This window comes from Strix aluco, chromosome 12 (genome assembly GCF_031877795.1).
Source record: "Strix aluco isolate bStrAlu1 chromosome 12, bStrAlu1.hap1, whole genome shotgun sequence".
Taxonomy (NCBI): domain Eukaryota; kingdom Metazoa; phylum Chordata; class Aves; order Strigiformes; family Strigidae; genus Strix; species Strix aluco.
Genome location: NC_133942.1, coordinates 22,852,521 through 22,870,032, shown reverse-complemented (window position 1 = coordinate 22,870,032; position 17,512 = coordinate 22,852,521). Strand labels below are relative to the sequence as shown.

Here is a 17,512-nt window from a genome sequence, read left to right as displayed (position 1 = left end):
ATTGTTCACTGACCAACCTTAGAGCTAGTGCCTTATTTAAACTGCTTTTCATTTATTATAAATACAAAACTTCATAAAGATCTGAACTGAAGCACCACTTAAAAAGCACACTAACAGCAAGTGATTTATTTTTTCAGAGCCAAGAGAAATACATGCCTATGCCTGGACCATGAGTAGCTCCAGCTTTCTGGAACTGAAACCTCAGGTATGTATTTTTTTTTCCTCCTTTTTTCTGTCAGAAGCAATAAGTTAGCAAGGAAAAAGAAAAATTATAAACAGTATGGATTTGAAAGTGAAAGTTGGTATTGCACATAAAAGACCCAGAATATTTACAGAAGCATTTCTACTTGCATCCTACTTTGCCGAGTAAAACACAGATTACCTTTTATCCTTGATTGCTTTCTTTATAATACACAACAGATAAGCCTTTTGAATACCACAAATTTTTTTCATTGCTATCATTCTGAATTCAGACTGTGGAATGGATCAGAGAACATACTGATATAAATCCAGCAAACGTACTGGCAAAAACCTCAACTGGGATAAATCACTTCAGTCCCCACTTCTTGACATGTGGGGTGGTCATGGGTTGACAAGATACAAGTCAAACTAGAAATAGCTGTAATCACGGTTTACAAGGGTTAATTTAATGAAAGTCATGTCTTTGTGTATCTACTGCAGGCATCCAGCCTTTGAAAGCCCTAAGTGCCATACCTGTCATATTGTAAAGGTGCATATACTGATCCTTTTGCTGAATTAGGAGAATGAGCTGAGCCACAGAATGTGGGGAACAGCCCAATTATGCTGAAATGGAGATAACGACAAGAAAAGTTGATCAACTTTGGACTTTGGTGAAAATTACTAAAAAATGAATGCAAAGCAAGTGACAAATGGAATTAATCCGAGTGAGTGCTGAGAAGGAAGTTGAGGCTGTTAAGGAAGGAAATGACTCATTCTCTGTGTTTGTGTGTAGGAAAGGCTGAGCAATACAAGGTTCCCTGATGCCATACACCTTTATGCTCATTTTGGGTCACTCCAGGGAAAAACCCCAATTTACTTATGTTCCCCTCACCACAAGGTGGCACATATGTACGCCCTATGATTTTTAACTTTCTCTACAGTTTACTTCATTTTTAAGAACTGTTATGCATTTCTATAGAAAGGAAGGAGTGGGCGTGGGATAAAAGCAGGGAATGATAAACTGCATTATATTATCAAGTATAGACAACTAAAGGTAAGTAAACAGTTCTTAATATGTGGATTCATTCCAAACTGTCTTTGTTACAATTCTTTACTAAAGGGTCGGAGGTGTATTCACATCAACAGTGTGGAAATTAAACAGGATAAGAAGCTGTTGAAAGCTTAACTTCAGTATGTTTTACAAATACATTCCCCAGAAACTCAGCAGAATTTAAGGGTGAAATGAAACATGGACTTTGGATAGCAGACTGTGCCAAAGATGGAAATAAACATACAGAAGCAGAAAACCAGGCATATCTACCCAGTTCTTTTGATTCTCTGTATTTTAAGCCTGCTGGTCACCTGTCTGTTGGCACACAGTATAAGGGTTTTACTTGCATTGTGGCCACTTTCATTCTCGTGTTGTGAGTTTCAAGAACTAATAACTACGTATGCTAAGAAGGCTGTTCCCTGGTAGTAAATTTTCCTTTGTGCTGATAAAGATTGTGTTTGAATGTCAGACTTTGAAACATCCAAATATATATTCTCATTTTCACCTAGTGGCTGATCAAATAAAAATCTCAGTGCAGTTGTTCCTCTTTTCAAGTCCATGATATAAAAATATACTGCATGATCTATAATGGCCACAGCACACCCTTCTCCACAGTACATAATGGACCCACATGTTTTATATATTCATCAGAAAGGCAGACTGTGAATTCACCAAACTGCAGAAGAGATTTGAAAGCAAACTGAGATAAGCATGTGAGTACAAAAGAGAGGAGGAGGCATTTTTTAAGGACAGAAAAACACTGACCTAAATCAAAACAGAGAAACACTAGCTAGCATGCAAAACAATTCTGTCCACACATCACGGAGTATATGTTTTTAGAAAGTAGATTCTTGGAGATTTAAAGTATAAACTATGTACATAGCTCCCTCTGATGACCATTGGACACGATACAATGCAAGTCTCCTTTTATTTTTGTTCGTGCATTCAACTGACAGCTGACTGGTTAAATTCTAATTGCTTCCAAGTGAGGTCAGCAAAGGTATTTATCGAAAAGGACTGAACAACAGGCTCAACACACACATGCACGCGCACGCATAAGCACATACACACCATCTCTCCAGCGTGTTGATTTATGGAAACAATTATAATTCTGGTGGAGTCTTTCTGAGCTGAGAAAGTTTGTAGCTACAGTAGAGTGTCTCATGTTGCAAAAACCAGACAACAGAAATGGAGTACTTGGGTATCCAGCTCTTATCAACAGGAACAAGTAAGTTATCTGTCCTTTAGAAGAACATTCAACAGTTTCTAACAGCTAATTACTTTTATCTTCATTTCTATATGCTAGATGCTAAAAAAGCAATAAGAAAACTATTAATAAACTGAAAAGGGTAGGAATAAAAACACAGGGCTAAGACTATGAGGTCTGTTTTGAACTAGAGAAAAGTTATCTGATAGATTGTGTTAATAGTGAATATATAGGTATGAAGTAATCAGCAGAATTTTACAATGCATGAGAAAATAGTTCAACTGAATCAATAGGGGATTTTTGGAAGGACTTAAAACTGAAGACAGAACTATGTTTATAATCAGTTTAAATGTCTGTTTATGTAAAAAGTTGTGAGAGATATCTATTGTATATACATTTGCATATTTTTAAAAATCAGCTTAGTATGCGATACATTTATGTATAGTGCTTTTCTGTAGCATAATGTATCATTGCACGTTTAACAACTGAGCATAAAGACTTATACATGCACCTTTTCTCACAGATCTTTTACTTCCAGTGCAAGCAGCAAATTCAAGTAGTACAGAAGGTCACGACAACAAAGGTTTTTATAACTTGTGTCTTTAAAGGATATTCTGACTGAAGAGATATTAAGAAGCTCTTCTGTTTCGTCATTAACTATTAAGGAATAACGATCAGAATTCTAGAAGAGGGAACAATCTCATTTAAATGAATCTGTAACTCGTAAAGACAGAAGGCAGGTCGGTGACCTAAGAGCAACAGTCTACTTGAGATTTAATTTTCATTATGTTGTTCATGAACACCCAGAACACTGCACTATAATGCACAAATGGATACTGACATGGATCCTGCCAATTTTGCTCTACAGATCATACTTTTACATTATCTTTCTAATGGGCACTATATCTTTAGCTTGCAATGACATGACTCCAGAGCAAATGGCTACAAATGTGAACTGTTCCAGCCCTGAGCGACATACCAGAAGCTATGATTATATGGAAGGGGGGGATGTAAGAGTGAGAAGACTTTTCTGTCGAACTCAGTGGTATATGAGGATTGATAAGCGAGGCAAAGTAAAAGGGACAAGAGAAGCAAACAACAACTACAGTAAGTAATTTTGCTTTTCCTATTTTTAAGTTTTTAGAAATTTACACATCACTGTTTCCTATTCCTTGATCTATCGTAATTTCAAAAGAATTTTGTATAGTGTACTGACCATTGTATAAGACAAGTTTTCCAATTAATCCTACAGCAGGACATTTGCTATTGATTTTGAAATGCGTCATTTTAAATACTACATTGTAGATCTGCTAATGTATTAGTTACAGCTGGTAACTATTAGCAAACAGAGAGCCTATTTTAACAAGTGAATTAAGGTTGTAAGTATGAAAATGTATAACCACAAACTCTGCTCATAAAATACTTATGAAACATTAAACCACATTTATATAGTCCACAAACTACCTCAAAGTTTGGTGTGTTTGAGTTAACAATTGAAACATATGCAATACTAGAAAGTTCAATGGAAAGAATTATGTAAACTCTCTTGCAAAATCTTTTAGATAGTTTGCCAAGCCAGGAACAAAATCTATTATAGTTTCTGCAGTTCATTATTACAATGATCATGATGCTGAAAAAATATTCTCTCCCCTTTCTTCCAAAAGCATGACTCATCTAGAGAGAATGGACATATAATATTTTGCAAAGCTGTACCAAATACGGTTTTTGAAATGGAAAAAGAATTGTACTAATCTGTATTTTTCACACAAATACATATATATATGTCCTCCATTTACACTTGAAGGCATTAATTTTACAGTCACTATTTTTGCCACTCTGTCTTTCACGTTATTAAAAATATATTGTTTATTTAGAGAAACATGACATCTACTTGAAAAGACATTACTTTATTAAGATACAACAAGGAAACACAGAGGATTATATTGCATATTTCAAAACGAAGTTATAAGGAAAAGGGGCCAGAGACATGCTGGTCTAGTGTTTATAGTCAACTGAAAGGACAAATATATATCCAAGGATGCTACTAAATACAGTTTTAATGTATGTTGTACGTACTATTGTGCTTTTTTATAACAGCAGCAGCAAAATAAATCAATAAATCAAATTTCAAGAACTCTTAGTGTGATTCAGCTTTCAGCTGAAGTTGACTGCTTATTTTCTATAAGAACAGCACTTTTGCATGCTAAGTGCCTGGATAGTGGGCTTTATATTTTATTTCTTTACTTCATGACTACATTAAGTGCTTGGCAACTTGCGTGGCTACAACTTCACTGACTAATGTTACTGTTTCTTTTAAAATTTGCTTCCATATGTCTCCTTTCTTCCTACACTATTACGTAGTGAATAACAATATTCCTCTGAAAGACGACACATGGCCAGCAGCCAAATAAATTATTTGGTCCATATTCAAGACGACTCCCATTGAGTTTCAGGAAGATATTACTACAATAGAGATCCATAGGGCTAGTTTTGAAGTGAAATGTTGCTCCCATAAGAATCACTGGAAAAAAAACTGTTACTGACTGTTGAAATAGTTTCTTCTAAGTTTTTGCAGATAAGTGAGTATCCACAGTACCCAATTTGTTCTGTTATTATTTACAAACACTTTAAAGAGATTATGACAGCATATAGAGCTGAATAATTACATAAATTTGCTTTTTTTCAGTTCCATGATGCTTAAGTAAAAACTTTGTTAGTAATTTAGCATTATTTCAAATTCAACTAAAGTTTCTCAATTCCCTGCAGGATGCCATGCTGCTGAAGCACACTAATGACACCCTGAAACAGTCTGTAGTGAAACCATTAGAGAATATCAGATCATCCTGAGCTAAAGGCAATCCATTTTCTTGTAGTTTTCTGAACACTTTATGAATATTTAGTGATGGTAACTATTAGAAATTACAGAAAGGCAACCTTCAGTCATTAAACCCTTACATTTATATTGCAGTGAAAAAAATATTGAATTCTTTCTCTGGTAAATGCAGTGAGTATCAGAAGAAAAAACAATCAATACTCTTGAATGGTTTATCTGGTAACTGATGTGCACTATGATGAACTGTCTCCACTACATTTAACTAATGTATGTAGGAAGTCTCCCACCATCTTAAATTTAAGTGTTTTGCTGTAATTTATCTATTGTATACGAGGAAATAATATTGAAATGCTTTTGTTGCACAAGTAGAATAGGGAAATATAGACAAAGAGAACTGGAAAAATGTGAACACTGATAACTTGGATTTTCTGAGAAACTAAAAAAAAATCAGCATTGTGAAAAACTTTGGTTTTGTGATAGCCTGTTTTTGAAGATGTGTTTATGGCTCTCTACTAAAATACCCATAAAGAAAATATGATATGAGGGGTAAAAAACAAAGCAAAAAAATCAAAAAGAAACCCCACCTGAACTAATACACTCTCCCTAAGCAAAATTTTTCACATTAGAAGGCTAAACAATCTGTTTTTATCCAGGATTTCTGAAAAGCACCCTTTTAAAATCATACCCGTTACAAAGATGTATTAACCTGGGTGTTTAAATATTCTTGTTCCATGATTTCCAGTTCTGAAAGTTAGTAAATCAGACCTGTTTCTCAGGATGGAATCCCAGAACAGCTGCGGTCAAATTAATCAATGGGTACAAAAAGTGTTGCTCCGAGAAGTATCACCTTATTTTATCCTAATTTTCCACTTACATAATAAATAAAAGGAATCCTTTTCCCTTTTGAATCACTAACACGTGCTACTAAAATGAAAACAAGAAAAAATCCATATTTTTAACTATCATAACTTAGCTTTGTAAAGGAAGCTGCATTGACAATTTTGCAGACAGAGTCAACTACTTGTTTTCAGCCCATGAATTGTGAAGCATGAATAATGTGAAGAGCAATCTTCACATTGAGAAATGTCTGTAGAATAACAACTTCATCATAACTTTGGCAAGTGCCAAAATTCACAGAGCTTCTCTCATCAGTTGAGACTATAAATGTAAGAATGCCAAGACGGTGAGGAATTAGCATCTTCGTATTTCAAACTTCTCTAGTAAGTTACAGAATAAAATTTATAGACACATCCTATGAAAGTAACAGCTAAAATAAAGTGTTAAAATTTACTAAGATTTTAATTCAAAAGCCACTGTATTAAATGTATGAGGATTGAAATTCCATGACAAAATTAAATACTGAACCAAATCCTCACTCACCAATTATAAATAAAGATTATTTACCATTCACTTGTTTCAAAAGGCATTAGAAGTTAACTGCTTAGTCCAAGAAATCTGTGTGTAGTGTTTCAGTGAAAGCAAATTGTTGAATCCTGTTTACAACAGTGATGACCTTGCTAGGTACCCGAAGAATATTATTCTGTGCACATTTCAGAAAGCAGTAGAGCCTTCTGGTGGACATAAAGGTGATAACTCAAGAGCAAACTAAGCATATCAGAGGACAGTGATCTCCACTAAGCAGAGGAAATCACTTTGCACCTGACAGCTTTGCTTTCATTCTGAAAACTAAAAGGCAGACTGAGAACTGAGAGTCACATACTGAAAAACTAAAGCAAGAATTAGGAAGCAGCCAAGAGATGAGGTCACCCAGAAAAATCTGTCATTATTCATAAAAAATTTTCTCTTTGACAAACACTTATTATAGCTTGTCCAAGCCTAAACTATATGCTTTTTATTAAAAAATAAATGTTGTATCTTGTTTGTGTAAAATAATCTAAGTGGGCACACTAAACAGACTTTTTGAATTCACAATTGTAAAAAGTGAGAGTGAACTGAACAAATCTTGGAGATAATATGGCAATTTGTTAACTCTTTATCTTTGATAGAAAATAAATCTCTCCTTATTACCACTTACTCCTTTCATTTAAGTTTGTGTTTATGAATTTTGCAGATTTTATTTGATGTTATTCAGGAAAAACTGCAGCAAAAATCAGAGTTTATTTTGACTCTATCCAAGAGGATTTACAACTATGACTGGATGATGCTTTAGGACTTTCCACGCTCTGTTGCCTTTGGAATCTCATTTTAAAGACTTCAAAGGGTCTCTTAGTTACTAGAAAAGCCTTCCCGGAACCTGAATCCTAAGATGTCTGATCCTATCATATTCCATGTGTGCTCTAAACCCAGAAAATGCCTATTTCCTCTTCTTTTCAGTGGATAAAACCAACCAAAAAAACTAAAAAAAAAAAAAAAAAAAAAAAGGAGAAAAGATAGTCTAGTGAGATTTTGGCACAAAATGGCTGAAAACTTGATTAAAATTTTTATCTTGGAAAACTACTTCTATTTTGATCAAAATCCAACAAGTCATAGTTTTCAGCAATATTAAATGAACTCTAACTCAGTTTTGTTCAAACCTAAACCATAACTGATGACAAAATACACTTTATATGCATCTTACTGGTTAAATAATCAAATTTGCTTAGAAATCAGAATTATTTCCAATATATTTTATATAGGCTTCTTAGGGTAAAAAAATATGTTGGACTATGTATGCTATGCCCTGTATAAACTTTATTTCTGTTGCTTAAATACATATTACATGGTATCTGAAAATCATATATTTCAAGGCAGGTATTGATGTATCAGGTTCAGTTAAGGGTTATGTGTGTTCCAATCAAACAGAAAATCTGTCTTTGCAACTGCATTCTTGATTTTTCAAGAGGTGGTTGGTTCAACCAATACACTGGCATCAGGTGAAGACAAACCTTCACTAATATGAAAATGCTTTTGCTTCACATTAGTACTCTGTTACTCTCTTAAATTCTAACAGCAAGAGATTTAATTCAAATGGAAATATATGTGTATCCTCTCAAAACTTAGCCTACAGTGCCAAGGATGACTTTCTCTTACAGCGATTAATCAGATCTAAATATAATAGATTTCCCTGCTCCCTCTCTAGCTCTTTGCCTAGCACTGGCGGTAGATACCACCCCTCAAGTTTCAACCAGCAGAAGAGGCTCTATGACTATACCTTAGCCTATACCTGATCACAAATCCCAGCTTTTCACCATCAACTGCTGATGAAGATGGGTTTTAGCAAAGATGCAGATAACAGGAGCAGCTGAGTTATGCCTGTCTTACAGTTTCTATTGACTTTTTTGATAAGAGTACCCTTTGGGGGAAGTGAGAAGGAAGGAGGGAGTAAAGTCTTGAACCACTGCAGCAAGATTCTTCAGATCTTGTATCAATGTCCAGATCAGTGCTCAACTGACAGTACGACAGGGGTGTCACAAAACACAATTAAAACTATTCATCACCTCTGAATTTACCTCCTGAATCTACATCACCTTGTCTATTCTGTGGTATTTACCAGCTTAAAAATACATGTAAAGTCAGAACACAGGCAGTTTATACCCACTGTCTTCTCACTCTGAACACAAAATGATCGCAATAAGCTCTGTGAGGGGAGAAATCAAACCTCTGGGCTCAGGCACAGGCAGCAGATTCACAAGATAACACCAACAGGGCTATGTCTGCCTGTGTGTGCTTCAAAACTCGGGTATGAGCAGTGAAAAACATCTAAGCTGAATCTATACACATCGTGCTTAAACTGATTCATTTGATCTTGATACACCTTTGTAATTCAGCTGCAACTTGGCAGTTTTTCTGAGTCTCTCAATATTGAGATTTACGGGAAATGAGAAAAGTTACATTTTTATGAAAACATCAACCCAGTTTAGCAGCCAACTGCAAAAGCAGTTACAGGATACACTTAAAAAGATAAATTGCAGCCCCTTCTCCCCCACAGCTTTTATTCCCCCACTGTTTACAATTTCTGAATGTACAAAAAATTCAGTATTGTATCATTAAGCATGTTATTGCTCCATCCTGAAGAAAATGTGCTGAAGTGGCCCTGACCTGAGACTCAAGAGACTTGAGGCTAATCTAAACTTTTAAGCAATTTACTTACAGACTTGGGGAAAATTCCTCAAACTCTCTGTGCCTCTATGAAAAAGAATTATTCACCTCTGTGTAAAAAGCTTTAAAAATTATTAGTTCAAAAAACTTCCAAACCTACAAAGAATTGTGTGTTAATGTTCAAGATATTAAATACTTTTATTATAGAATATTAATTGACTAATAGAATATTAACTAAAATAACTGAATTCAGTAGCTAGACAGAAAAACACAGAGCTCAGATTAATCTTAAGGAAGCAATTTTCCATACAGGCAAATAGAATTTAGTAGAAAATTTAATTCCTTATACAGTCAGTTTTGCAAAACAAAACCAAAATCCAGATATCTCCCTTCACAGCTTCCAGCTTTCTGTACTGTTAAAGAGTATCTGAAAGTGATTTTTTTAGATTTCTAGGATCCCGGAGTACAGAGCAAAGCTGGTTTTCCCCTCCACCTTTCTTAAAGCTCAGGAAGACCAAGACATCCTAAAGCATATAATTATACTGTTCCACACTACAAGATGCATCAACTAGTAGTATATTTTGGAACACTTTCCTCATCAAAACAGAATAAGTTTAGGCAAATGAAGGCTGTTACTCTTCTTGGGTGGCACACTGCTTTCATTGCATAATTGACTGTCTATGACTATATTTGGCAACTGTATCTCAATTGTCTTTTTTGACCTTTGACTTTATTTTTAATTTTTAATTCTGGATATGAGCTGATGGAAAGGTCAAGTTAGCCTTCTGGTGTATGTAATTTATAAACATTATTAAGAAAAAGTTAACAGTGAAAATTCCTATGGCAATAACAATAGAGTAGAGGTTAACAATCATAGCACTGAACTGTCACACTTTAAAACTTTTATAACACATGACATCATTTATACAAATGGAAAAAATTCTTTGTAACAATTGGTGCTGAAAAGTTGGAAGTGGATATTCACAGATGTGGCCCACAACTACATGAAAACACACCAAAAAAGCAATAAAAATACCAATGCAATCAATATACTCTCCTGACTATTATTTAGCTTTTGAAACAAAGAACAAAATGAAGATTAAATTGTAAAGGGATTTTTTTTTTTTACACTATTCACACTGCCTATAACATGAATCTAGTACCTGCACAGTTTATCAACAGAAGACCCCAATATTATAAACAGGTTGAATCAGATGATCAGACAGGTAAATCCCAGTTAACATCAGCAAAGCTATGCAAATTTACTCCAACTGAGCATTTGCTCTGTTTTAAAGTTATAGCAGGAATCTGAAAATTCAAAACCAGGATGAATGGATTAAAAAAATCTAGATATTCTGTTAAATTTTCCTTCAGTATGCAATATTTCAAAGTTAAGCACAGTTGGAATGTTGATAGATCCATGCAAAACTATAAATGAAAACACAGAAAACATGACCATTTTGACTTGTGGAGAGCTACATCTAACTACAATTGTTTACATTCCCTGTCTCAATTTCATAGAATTTATAACCACAATAACTTCAATAAGGAGTAACAAACACCACTCATTACCACCACTTTGATCAAAACATTTTTTGAATACCCCATCACCTGTGGGTTTTCTGAAGGAGTTTCCTAGTGTTAGTAAGGCATGTATGCTATTAAAGGTTGAAGTACCTTACTCCCATTTTTGGTAAGCTGGCTTGCTTTCTTTGAAACGTGTTAATAGACACTGGGAGGTGCTACAGACTATGAAAAGAAGCTGCTCAGACTTGTCCTTGGCCATTTTGATACCTCGGAATTTTGATATTTTTCTAACTAGAAGGTGACGTACTTCAAAACAGAAAAAAACCCCACCTGCTAAGAAGTAGCATATTTTCATTAATAACCCATGCAAATTTTATAAGTTTTTATTATGACTTTAAATGTCAAGTGGGATTTGATATTTCAATCAGAAGTAACTGTTTACAGAAAAAAAAGTAAATAGACAACTTTATAATTGTTAAAGACAGGAATTATTATAGATGAACATACATATTATCTAGAGCTGAAGATATTAGGGGGGAAAAAAATAACCACAGTCAACATCAAATTTTGAAAAGGTTGCATGTGAATCTGTGCTGAAGTCCCAGAGCTGCTCAGGTGAACTGGTGCCATAGTTGTGTGGGCTGTTTCTGCACAGCTGTAAGCAATGTAGTGGCAAACGTGAAGTTTTAGATGCTTGTCAGGTGTGTGGAAATGCTCAGTAGAAGAGCTTTCTGGCTTCTTGCATAACACGCACACAAGACTGCATTATGATAATAGATTTGCCCTTTGAGTGGTCTGTCTGAACTCTAAGGGCTCTCTAGCTAGCCACTAAGCAGATGGATTTGGGACAAAATATGGCTCTAGCTAAGTCAAGGGAAGAAGGCAGCACAGAGTGGGGAATGGCCTAGTTCCATCCAGTGCTTGTGTAGCTTCTGCAGCAAAGCCCTTGTGAAAACAGGAATTGTACTCCCTGACAGAAACCCTGAAGTAAAATAGAAAGGATAACTGAATCCTAAAGAGTGCAGCCAGTACTGGTACAATTGGAAAGTGCAACCTTCACCAGCAAAAGCAACTTCAATTCCACCATGCTAATTTATTTCCTTTGGAATAGCCTACGTAGCTTAGGGACTGCACGTAACGTGCAAGATGAGACAAAGAAATCCAAGCAGTTGTTGAGTGCTTTTTGGTGAGATTTTACATGGATTTAGGGAACTAGCTATGTAAATCCAGCACATAATGATTCAAATAACTAGACTTGCTTGTTAGGGCCACCTTGCAACAAGAGACAGATTTATGCTGTGGGAAAGGCAGGTACAAGATCTTCCTCAGCAATAGTCCTTTATGTTTGCTTATGTGGGGAAACTGCACTTGAGAAGCCATGAAGTTATCCCAGCCATATCACATTCCAATGGTACAGCAAAAAATTGTAATACTACCTTTACATAAGGACAAGGACAAATACCTGTGCCCAAAGTGAGATTCACCCCAGTTGAATTCCCCACCCAGTGCTGTTACTTGTATTAGTTTAGCACCATCTTACCAATACCATGCTATAACATCATACAAAAAGATATCTGCCATGTACTAAGCACAGCTCTGACAACATAGAAGCTGCAAGCGTGACAAATACTCAAATAGTACTCTGCCTGTAAATGTTGTTACTAATCAAAACCTAAATTACATACAATTTCAAGAGGCTATTTTCAAACTAACTGGAGACAAAAAGCCATTCTTCCAATTAAAGTAAGCTCCATTCTTCCAACTGAAATTTTTACATTTTTTACTGAGCGTGGAGATCATGGTCAATATTTCCAAAACTGAAAACCAAAACCAAATAAAAAGGTACATAACCTCCAGGGTAAGCAAATTCCTGTTTAGAGCACTCTGAACCACTGTATACAAGTCAGAAAAAAGAAACTTACACCTTACATCCAAATTATGATTCAAAAAAAACCCATTCATCCACTCAGGAAACAAATACTACCACCTACCTAGTCAGGTAAGAGACAACATAAGAAACATGGAGAGCCTCTTCCCTCTAAGGAACCCTCTTTTCTCACTGCCGGCCAGCTACAGGGGGCTGGCTGTGCCCTCCTTCCTCTCACTTACTAATGTAATCAACTACACAGGTGTTTTAAGCCTCTTGCTCTCTTTTACATCCCGCCACCCCTACAGTACTGGTACTATGTTTTAGACTGCTGAGCATCCTGTCTGAGCATCTGTTTCAGCAGTCAGCAAGGAAGGAAGTTTTCTTATTGAGGCTGTAAAAGACAAACAGTCTAGCATGTTTTCCTACCTTACTAACAGTGTAACAGCCATATCTTTGGGTGAATTGGTATTGGAGTCTGTAGTTAATATTTATTAGTTCAAAGGAAACCAAATGTTACATTAATTTTGAGTAGCCTTAGGAGAGTCTGCTCAACTTATAAAGTAAATGGCAACAGTCCTAGGCCACTTTGTCCTTTTAAATGCCTCTTAAGCTGAGCAATGAAAATAATAAAGCTATTAATAAAACTGTTCTTTTAAATTAATGCACCAATTTCAATCAGAATGTTCAAATTAGCAAGCTGGTGCTTGGGCTACTTGATTATAAATACTAAACTAAAATTAAAATGCCTTCATTTCTGACCGCATCTTTGTGTGACTTGGGAAATTCAGTCTATATTACTGAACAGAACTGTCATGCAACAAAATTAAAGGAAAAAAAAGATTACTACATCTTTCTAGGAAACTATTACCACATCTTTCAAGAAAATCATGGTCTGTTAATTTTTTTAGCAAAGTAATCCAGTGTTTTTAATTTGAATTCATCTATTTTAATCTTATCCAGCCAGATTATTTAAGAGGATGTGATGAGTTCCAATGGCTATATCATTTAAGCAGAAAGTGATCTAGTGATAGAAGGTTTATTTATCATTATTATTGTGAGAAATTATTGGAGAAATTATTCAGAACTGTTTAACATTTGGAATGTAATAAACACCTATCTTTGCCAGAATGAGACTAAATACTGATCCCACTTTTTCTTCTTATATAACAAAATATTTCATAAACATGAGTAGGTATTCTGTACATTGTCCTTTTCAGATAGGATCTGTAGACATCCCAGAGACAATTTTCTGAAAGTGCTAATGAGCACTCAAGGGACATTTCAAATTACATTTCAAAAAGCAATACTTAAGCCTAAACCCCATAGCATATATATGGTACTTACATTTCTAAATCTCTTCAGATGATATTTTAAAAAATGTGTAAGTAGCCACTGTTATGCAACTGTGTGAGACAAAATAAATAATAGAACCCATATTTCCTGACTTTCTCCTAACAACTTGCAAGTGATCATCTTGTATCCATAAGATACACAATTTTTTTTCCTGCTAGGGCTAAATTAAAATGTATGACTGCCATTACAAAAATCTCTTTTCCCTTTCTCCCTCTTCACATTACCTGTTCACCTTTTTCTCTCTGTGATACCATTTTGTTTGGAGTATCCTTATCAATACATGACAAAATTTAACAAACATTAGTTTTATACAAATTGTACATGAAAGTAATCATGCTTCTTTCCCCAAACAATTAACTATGTGAATTCCAAAACTAGAATGTAGGTGATCACCCCTTTGAGGTGATGCAGAAAAATGCAGGATATTTCTGCCTGTATACAGCACTGAAAATACTGAAGATTTTGGATTGCAACTTATTATATTGTCTTCTCGTTCATAGTTCAACAATGCAGTAATGGGTACTTTCAGTTGAACTCAGCAAAGTAGAATTGCTAGTTGCAGCTCCCGTTCCATGAGTTCACCCTTTTCTGACTCCAGACCCAACACAGTGGGATGTTTTTTTTCTTTGTTTTCCTCTTAACAGCTATCTGGCAGCTACATCCCAAACTAGCCTCTGTTAGTGGATCCCCAAAGAATTACATATACTTCATCTATTGTAATCACACGTGCTGCAATTTACCTCACAGGTGGTATTGTACAAAAAAGTCCGATTTGCACCCTGTCAGACTATGCCATATTTATTTCATTAACATAGATTTCTACATGAAAAAGAGTATTTCCTTCTCTATGTGCATGGTATTTGATTGAAATGCATTCTCAACCTCACAGAGATGTAATCAACATGAGAAAGTAATTGTTGAGAAGTACAGCATTATCTCTCTTTTCAACATACAGTCAAAATATGGCTGTTCTACTCATATTGACTTATTGATGAACTATAGAAAACTATCATTAATAGTCTAAATAGTTGCTGTTGAAAGTAAAAAATATTGCACAGCTGTGGAGGAGTTAAGTTACTGACTAGTGGAAAAGCTATCTAACCCTGTGATTCATTAGGAAAAGTTTGCTCAAGAGTTGAAAGACCCATATTAGGAAAGAGACAAATATATGCCACTTGTAAAAGCCTGGCTCTACTGAAATCAGTAAGAGTTTTGTTACGGATACCTATCAGTGGCTTAAGGAGTTAATTAAAAAAGATGCCAAATAATAACTACTGCTTCTGCAAATCCATGTGCTTTTACTTTAAGATACGGTTTCATAACATTGGTAATACAGACTAGACATAAAGAAAAATGAAACTCCCGTTCCACCATTAATCTCTTCCTGACTTTCAAGTCAGGATGACTTATCTACACCTTACCAACATCTACCTAGGAGTAATGTTGCTATCTCTATTTATTCTATTCAAGACATGAGCTTAAGAGTACAATACACCAGAATATACCGAATTTAGGATATTTAACTTGAAAAATAGTTAACTATTACTTTTCAAATATATGTGCAAATTTATATTTCTGTATGAAAGATATAAATGGAAGTTTATTCTAAGTTTTTTGGAGCTCTGTTAAAACCACAGTCAGAGCAAAAAGCATAGCTAATTCTTTACCAAGAACAGGGGTTTCTTATATATTTTAGAACATACCACTACAGGTACAGCCAAGTTCTCTGCTGTTGTAACTTCATGGTCTTCAAGGCAGTTCTAAAATTTCCTGCTGAGTTCAGTGTTACACAGTAACTTTTCTCTAATGTCACAAACACCAGGAGAGAACACTACCATAAGGAGCAGAAATGATCATAAATACAATGCAGAATCAAAAAAGGCCTGCAAACCGATTCTGCCAATCACAAAATTATACAAGCTTAATGCAAATCCCCCACAAAATAAAAATGTAAGGACTGCAAACGCTTTATTTGCACATGCAGCTTCTGCTACCCAGCCCATAGTCTAATATTAAAAAACCACTAAACTTTATCTAGTCCTCTAGTTCTATGAACGTATGAAAGAAATCTCTACCATGTTACTCTGCTTTCTTACAGAGGACAAATGTTCTCTTCCCTTCTTGATCAAGGTCCTTGTTTAAGTCCATTAGCTGAAATGCATGTTTTCAAACATCTACAAATCACAGATGAGCTGTTTTCCAGGTTTTTAAGGGGTTCGTATATTTTGCTACAGATTGCTTATGTATTACTTCTGTGGAGCTCATCAAAACTTCATGACACCAATACATATAAAAGCAAAACAAGAATTAGGTGAATTGTAGCAGAAAAACTGAAAAATGAAGCATTCCCAAAGGCCCCTGTCTGAAGCTGTTATCAAATGCTTCAGTGGTATGAAATCTTCCATTTGTCTCAAGATCAAGAAGAAAGGATGTCTTTATACTTATGTCAGTGCACTGCACTGTACTCTATCAAACAGGTTGTTCGATTATTGTCAGAGATGGAAATCTGGAATTCTGCCAATACAATGATATGGCTGCCAGGATGGATCTGAATTTAAGATATTAAATCCTTTAACAGACTGGTCACAGATAACTTTGTAATAAACAGTCACCATATAGTGATATAGTAGTACCTGTGTGCTCTGAGAGCCAAGAAAACTAACTACTGCAATTTACAGGCACAGGAGAGCTTGCATCCTTCCCTATGCAGTTCAGGACCACAAGAAACTTCCCTTAGTTGGTAAAGAAAGTGAAGTAGTTTCTATCACATTTTAAATACTTTCCCCTGGTTAACTGAGAGACGACTGTTATGGCATACTGGTTTTACTAATGTTTTTTAATTTAATTTAATTTTTTAAGGGAATTTCTGTCAAAATGTTTGAAGAATCTTTTAAGAGAGTTGATCTAAGTCACTAAGGGCTAGTTTTTTAAGAACGTTTCAGTAACTAAAGGTGGAGTTAAGCAACATTAGAAAATCTTTCTTTTAAACTAGCCTGTAAGTGGGGTTATTGGTGATACTGCAAAGAAACAGCAGCTAACAACCCAAGGCAGCTTTCTAACTTCATAGTTTTCCCTTTTATATGTCCCCTTTATATATCTTTAGCTGATCTAAACAATGATAATTTAATTGAAATAAACATAACTGCACTGATTTACACACGGAGATATAAAAATTAGAACAAAAGCAATGGCAAACTGGGTTGTGTACAAACCAGTAACATAACAAAAATGTGTTAAATAAAAGTTTAAATAAACTTTTCATATAATTTGGCTAATCCTATGCCCTGTTAACTGTTCAGTACTGTTATCTATATTCCATGACTTTTTACATCTTAGCTATGACTGCTAACTTCTCTTCAGAAGATAACATCATACTATTCTATCACAAAACACTGGAATGTGTGCAGCCCTTAGTTCTAGAGTCCTTCTTTCTGCTTTTAGGGTACAAGTAGC

General features: G+C 35.0%; 1 protein-coding gene across 1 annotated transcript in view; it reads left to right on the top strand.

Annotated features, from left to right (window-relative positions):
• Positions 1-3,016: 3,016 nt before the first annotated feature.
• FGF7 (fibroblast growth factor 7) overlaps positions 3,017-17,512 on the top strand; it is a 29,250-nt gene continuing 14,754 nt past the window's right edge. The window contains exon 1 of the mRNA XM_074837875.1: positions 3,017-3,545. Within this exon, the coding sequence (XP_074693976.1) occupies positions 3,260-3,545 (286 nt within the window). The 5' untranslated portion in view covers positions 3,017-3,259. The remainder of the gene's footprint in view (positions 3,546-17,512) is intronic.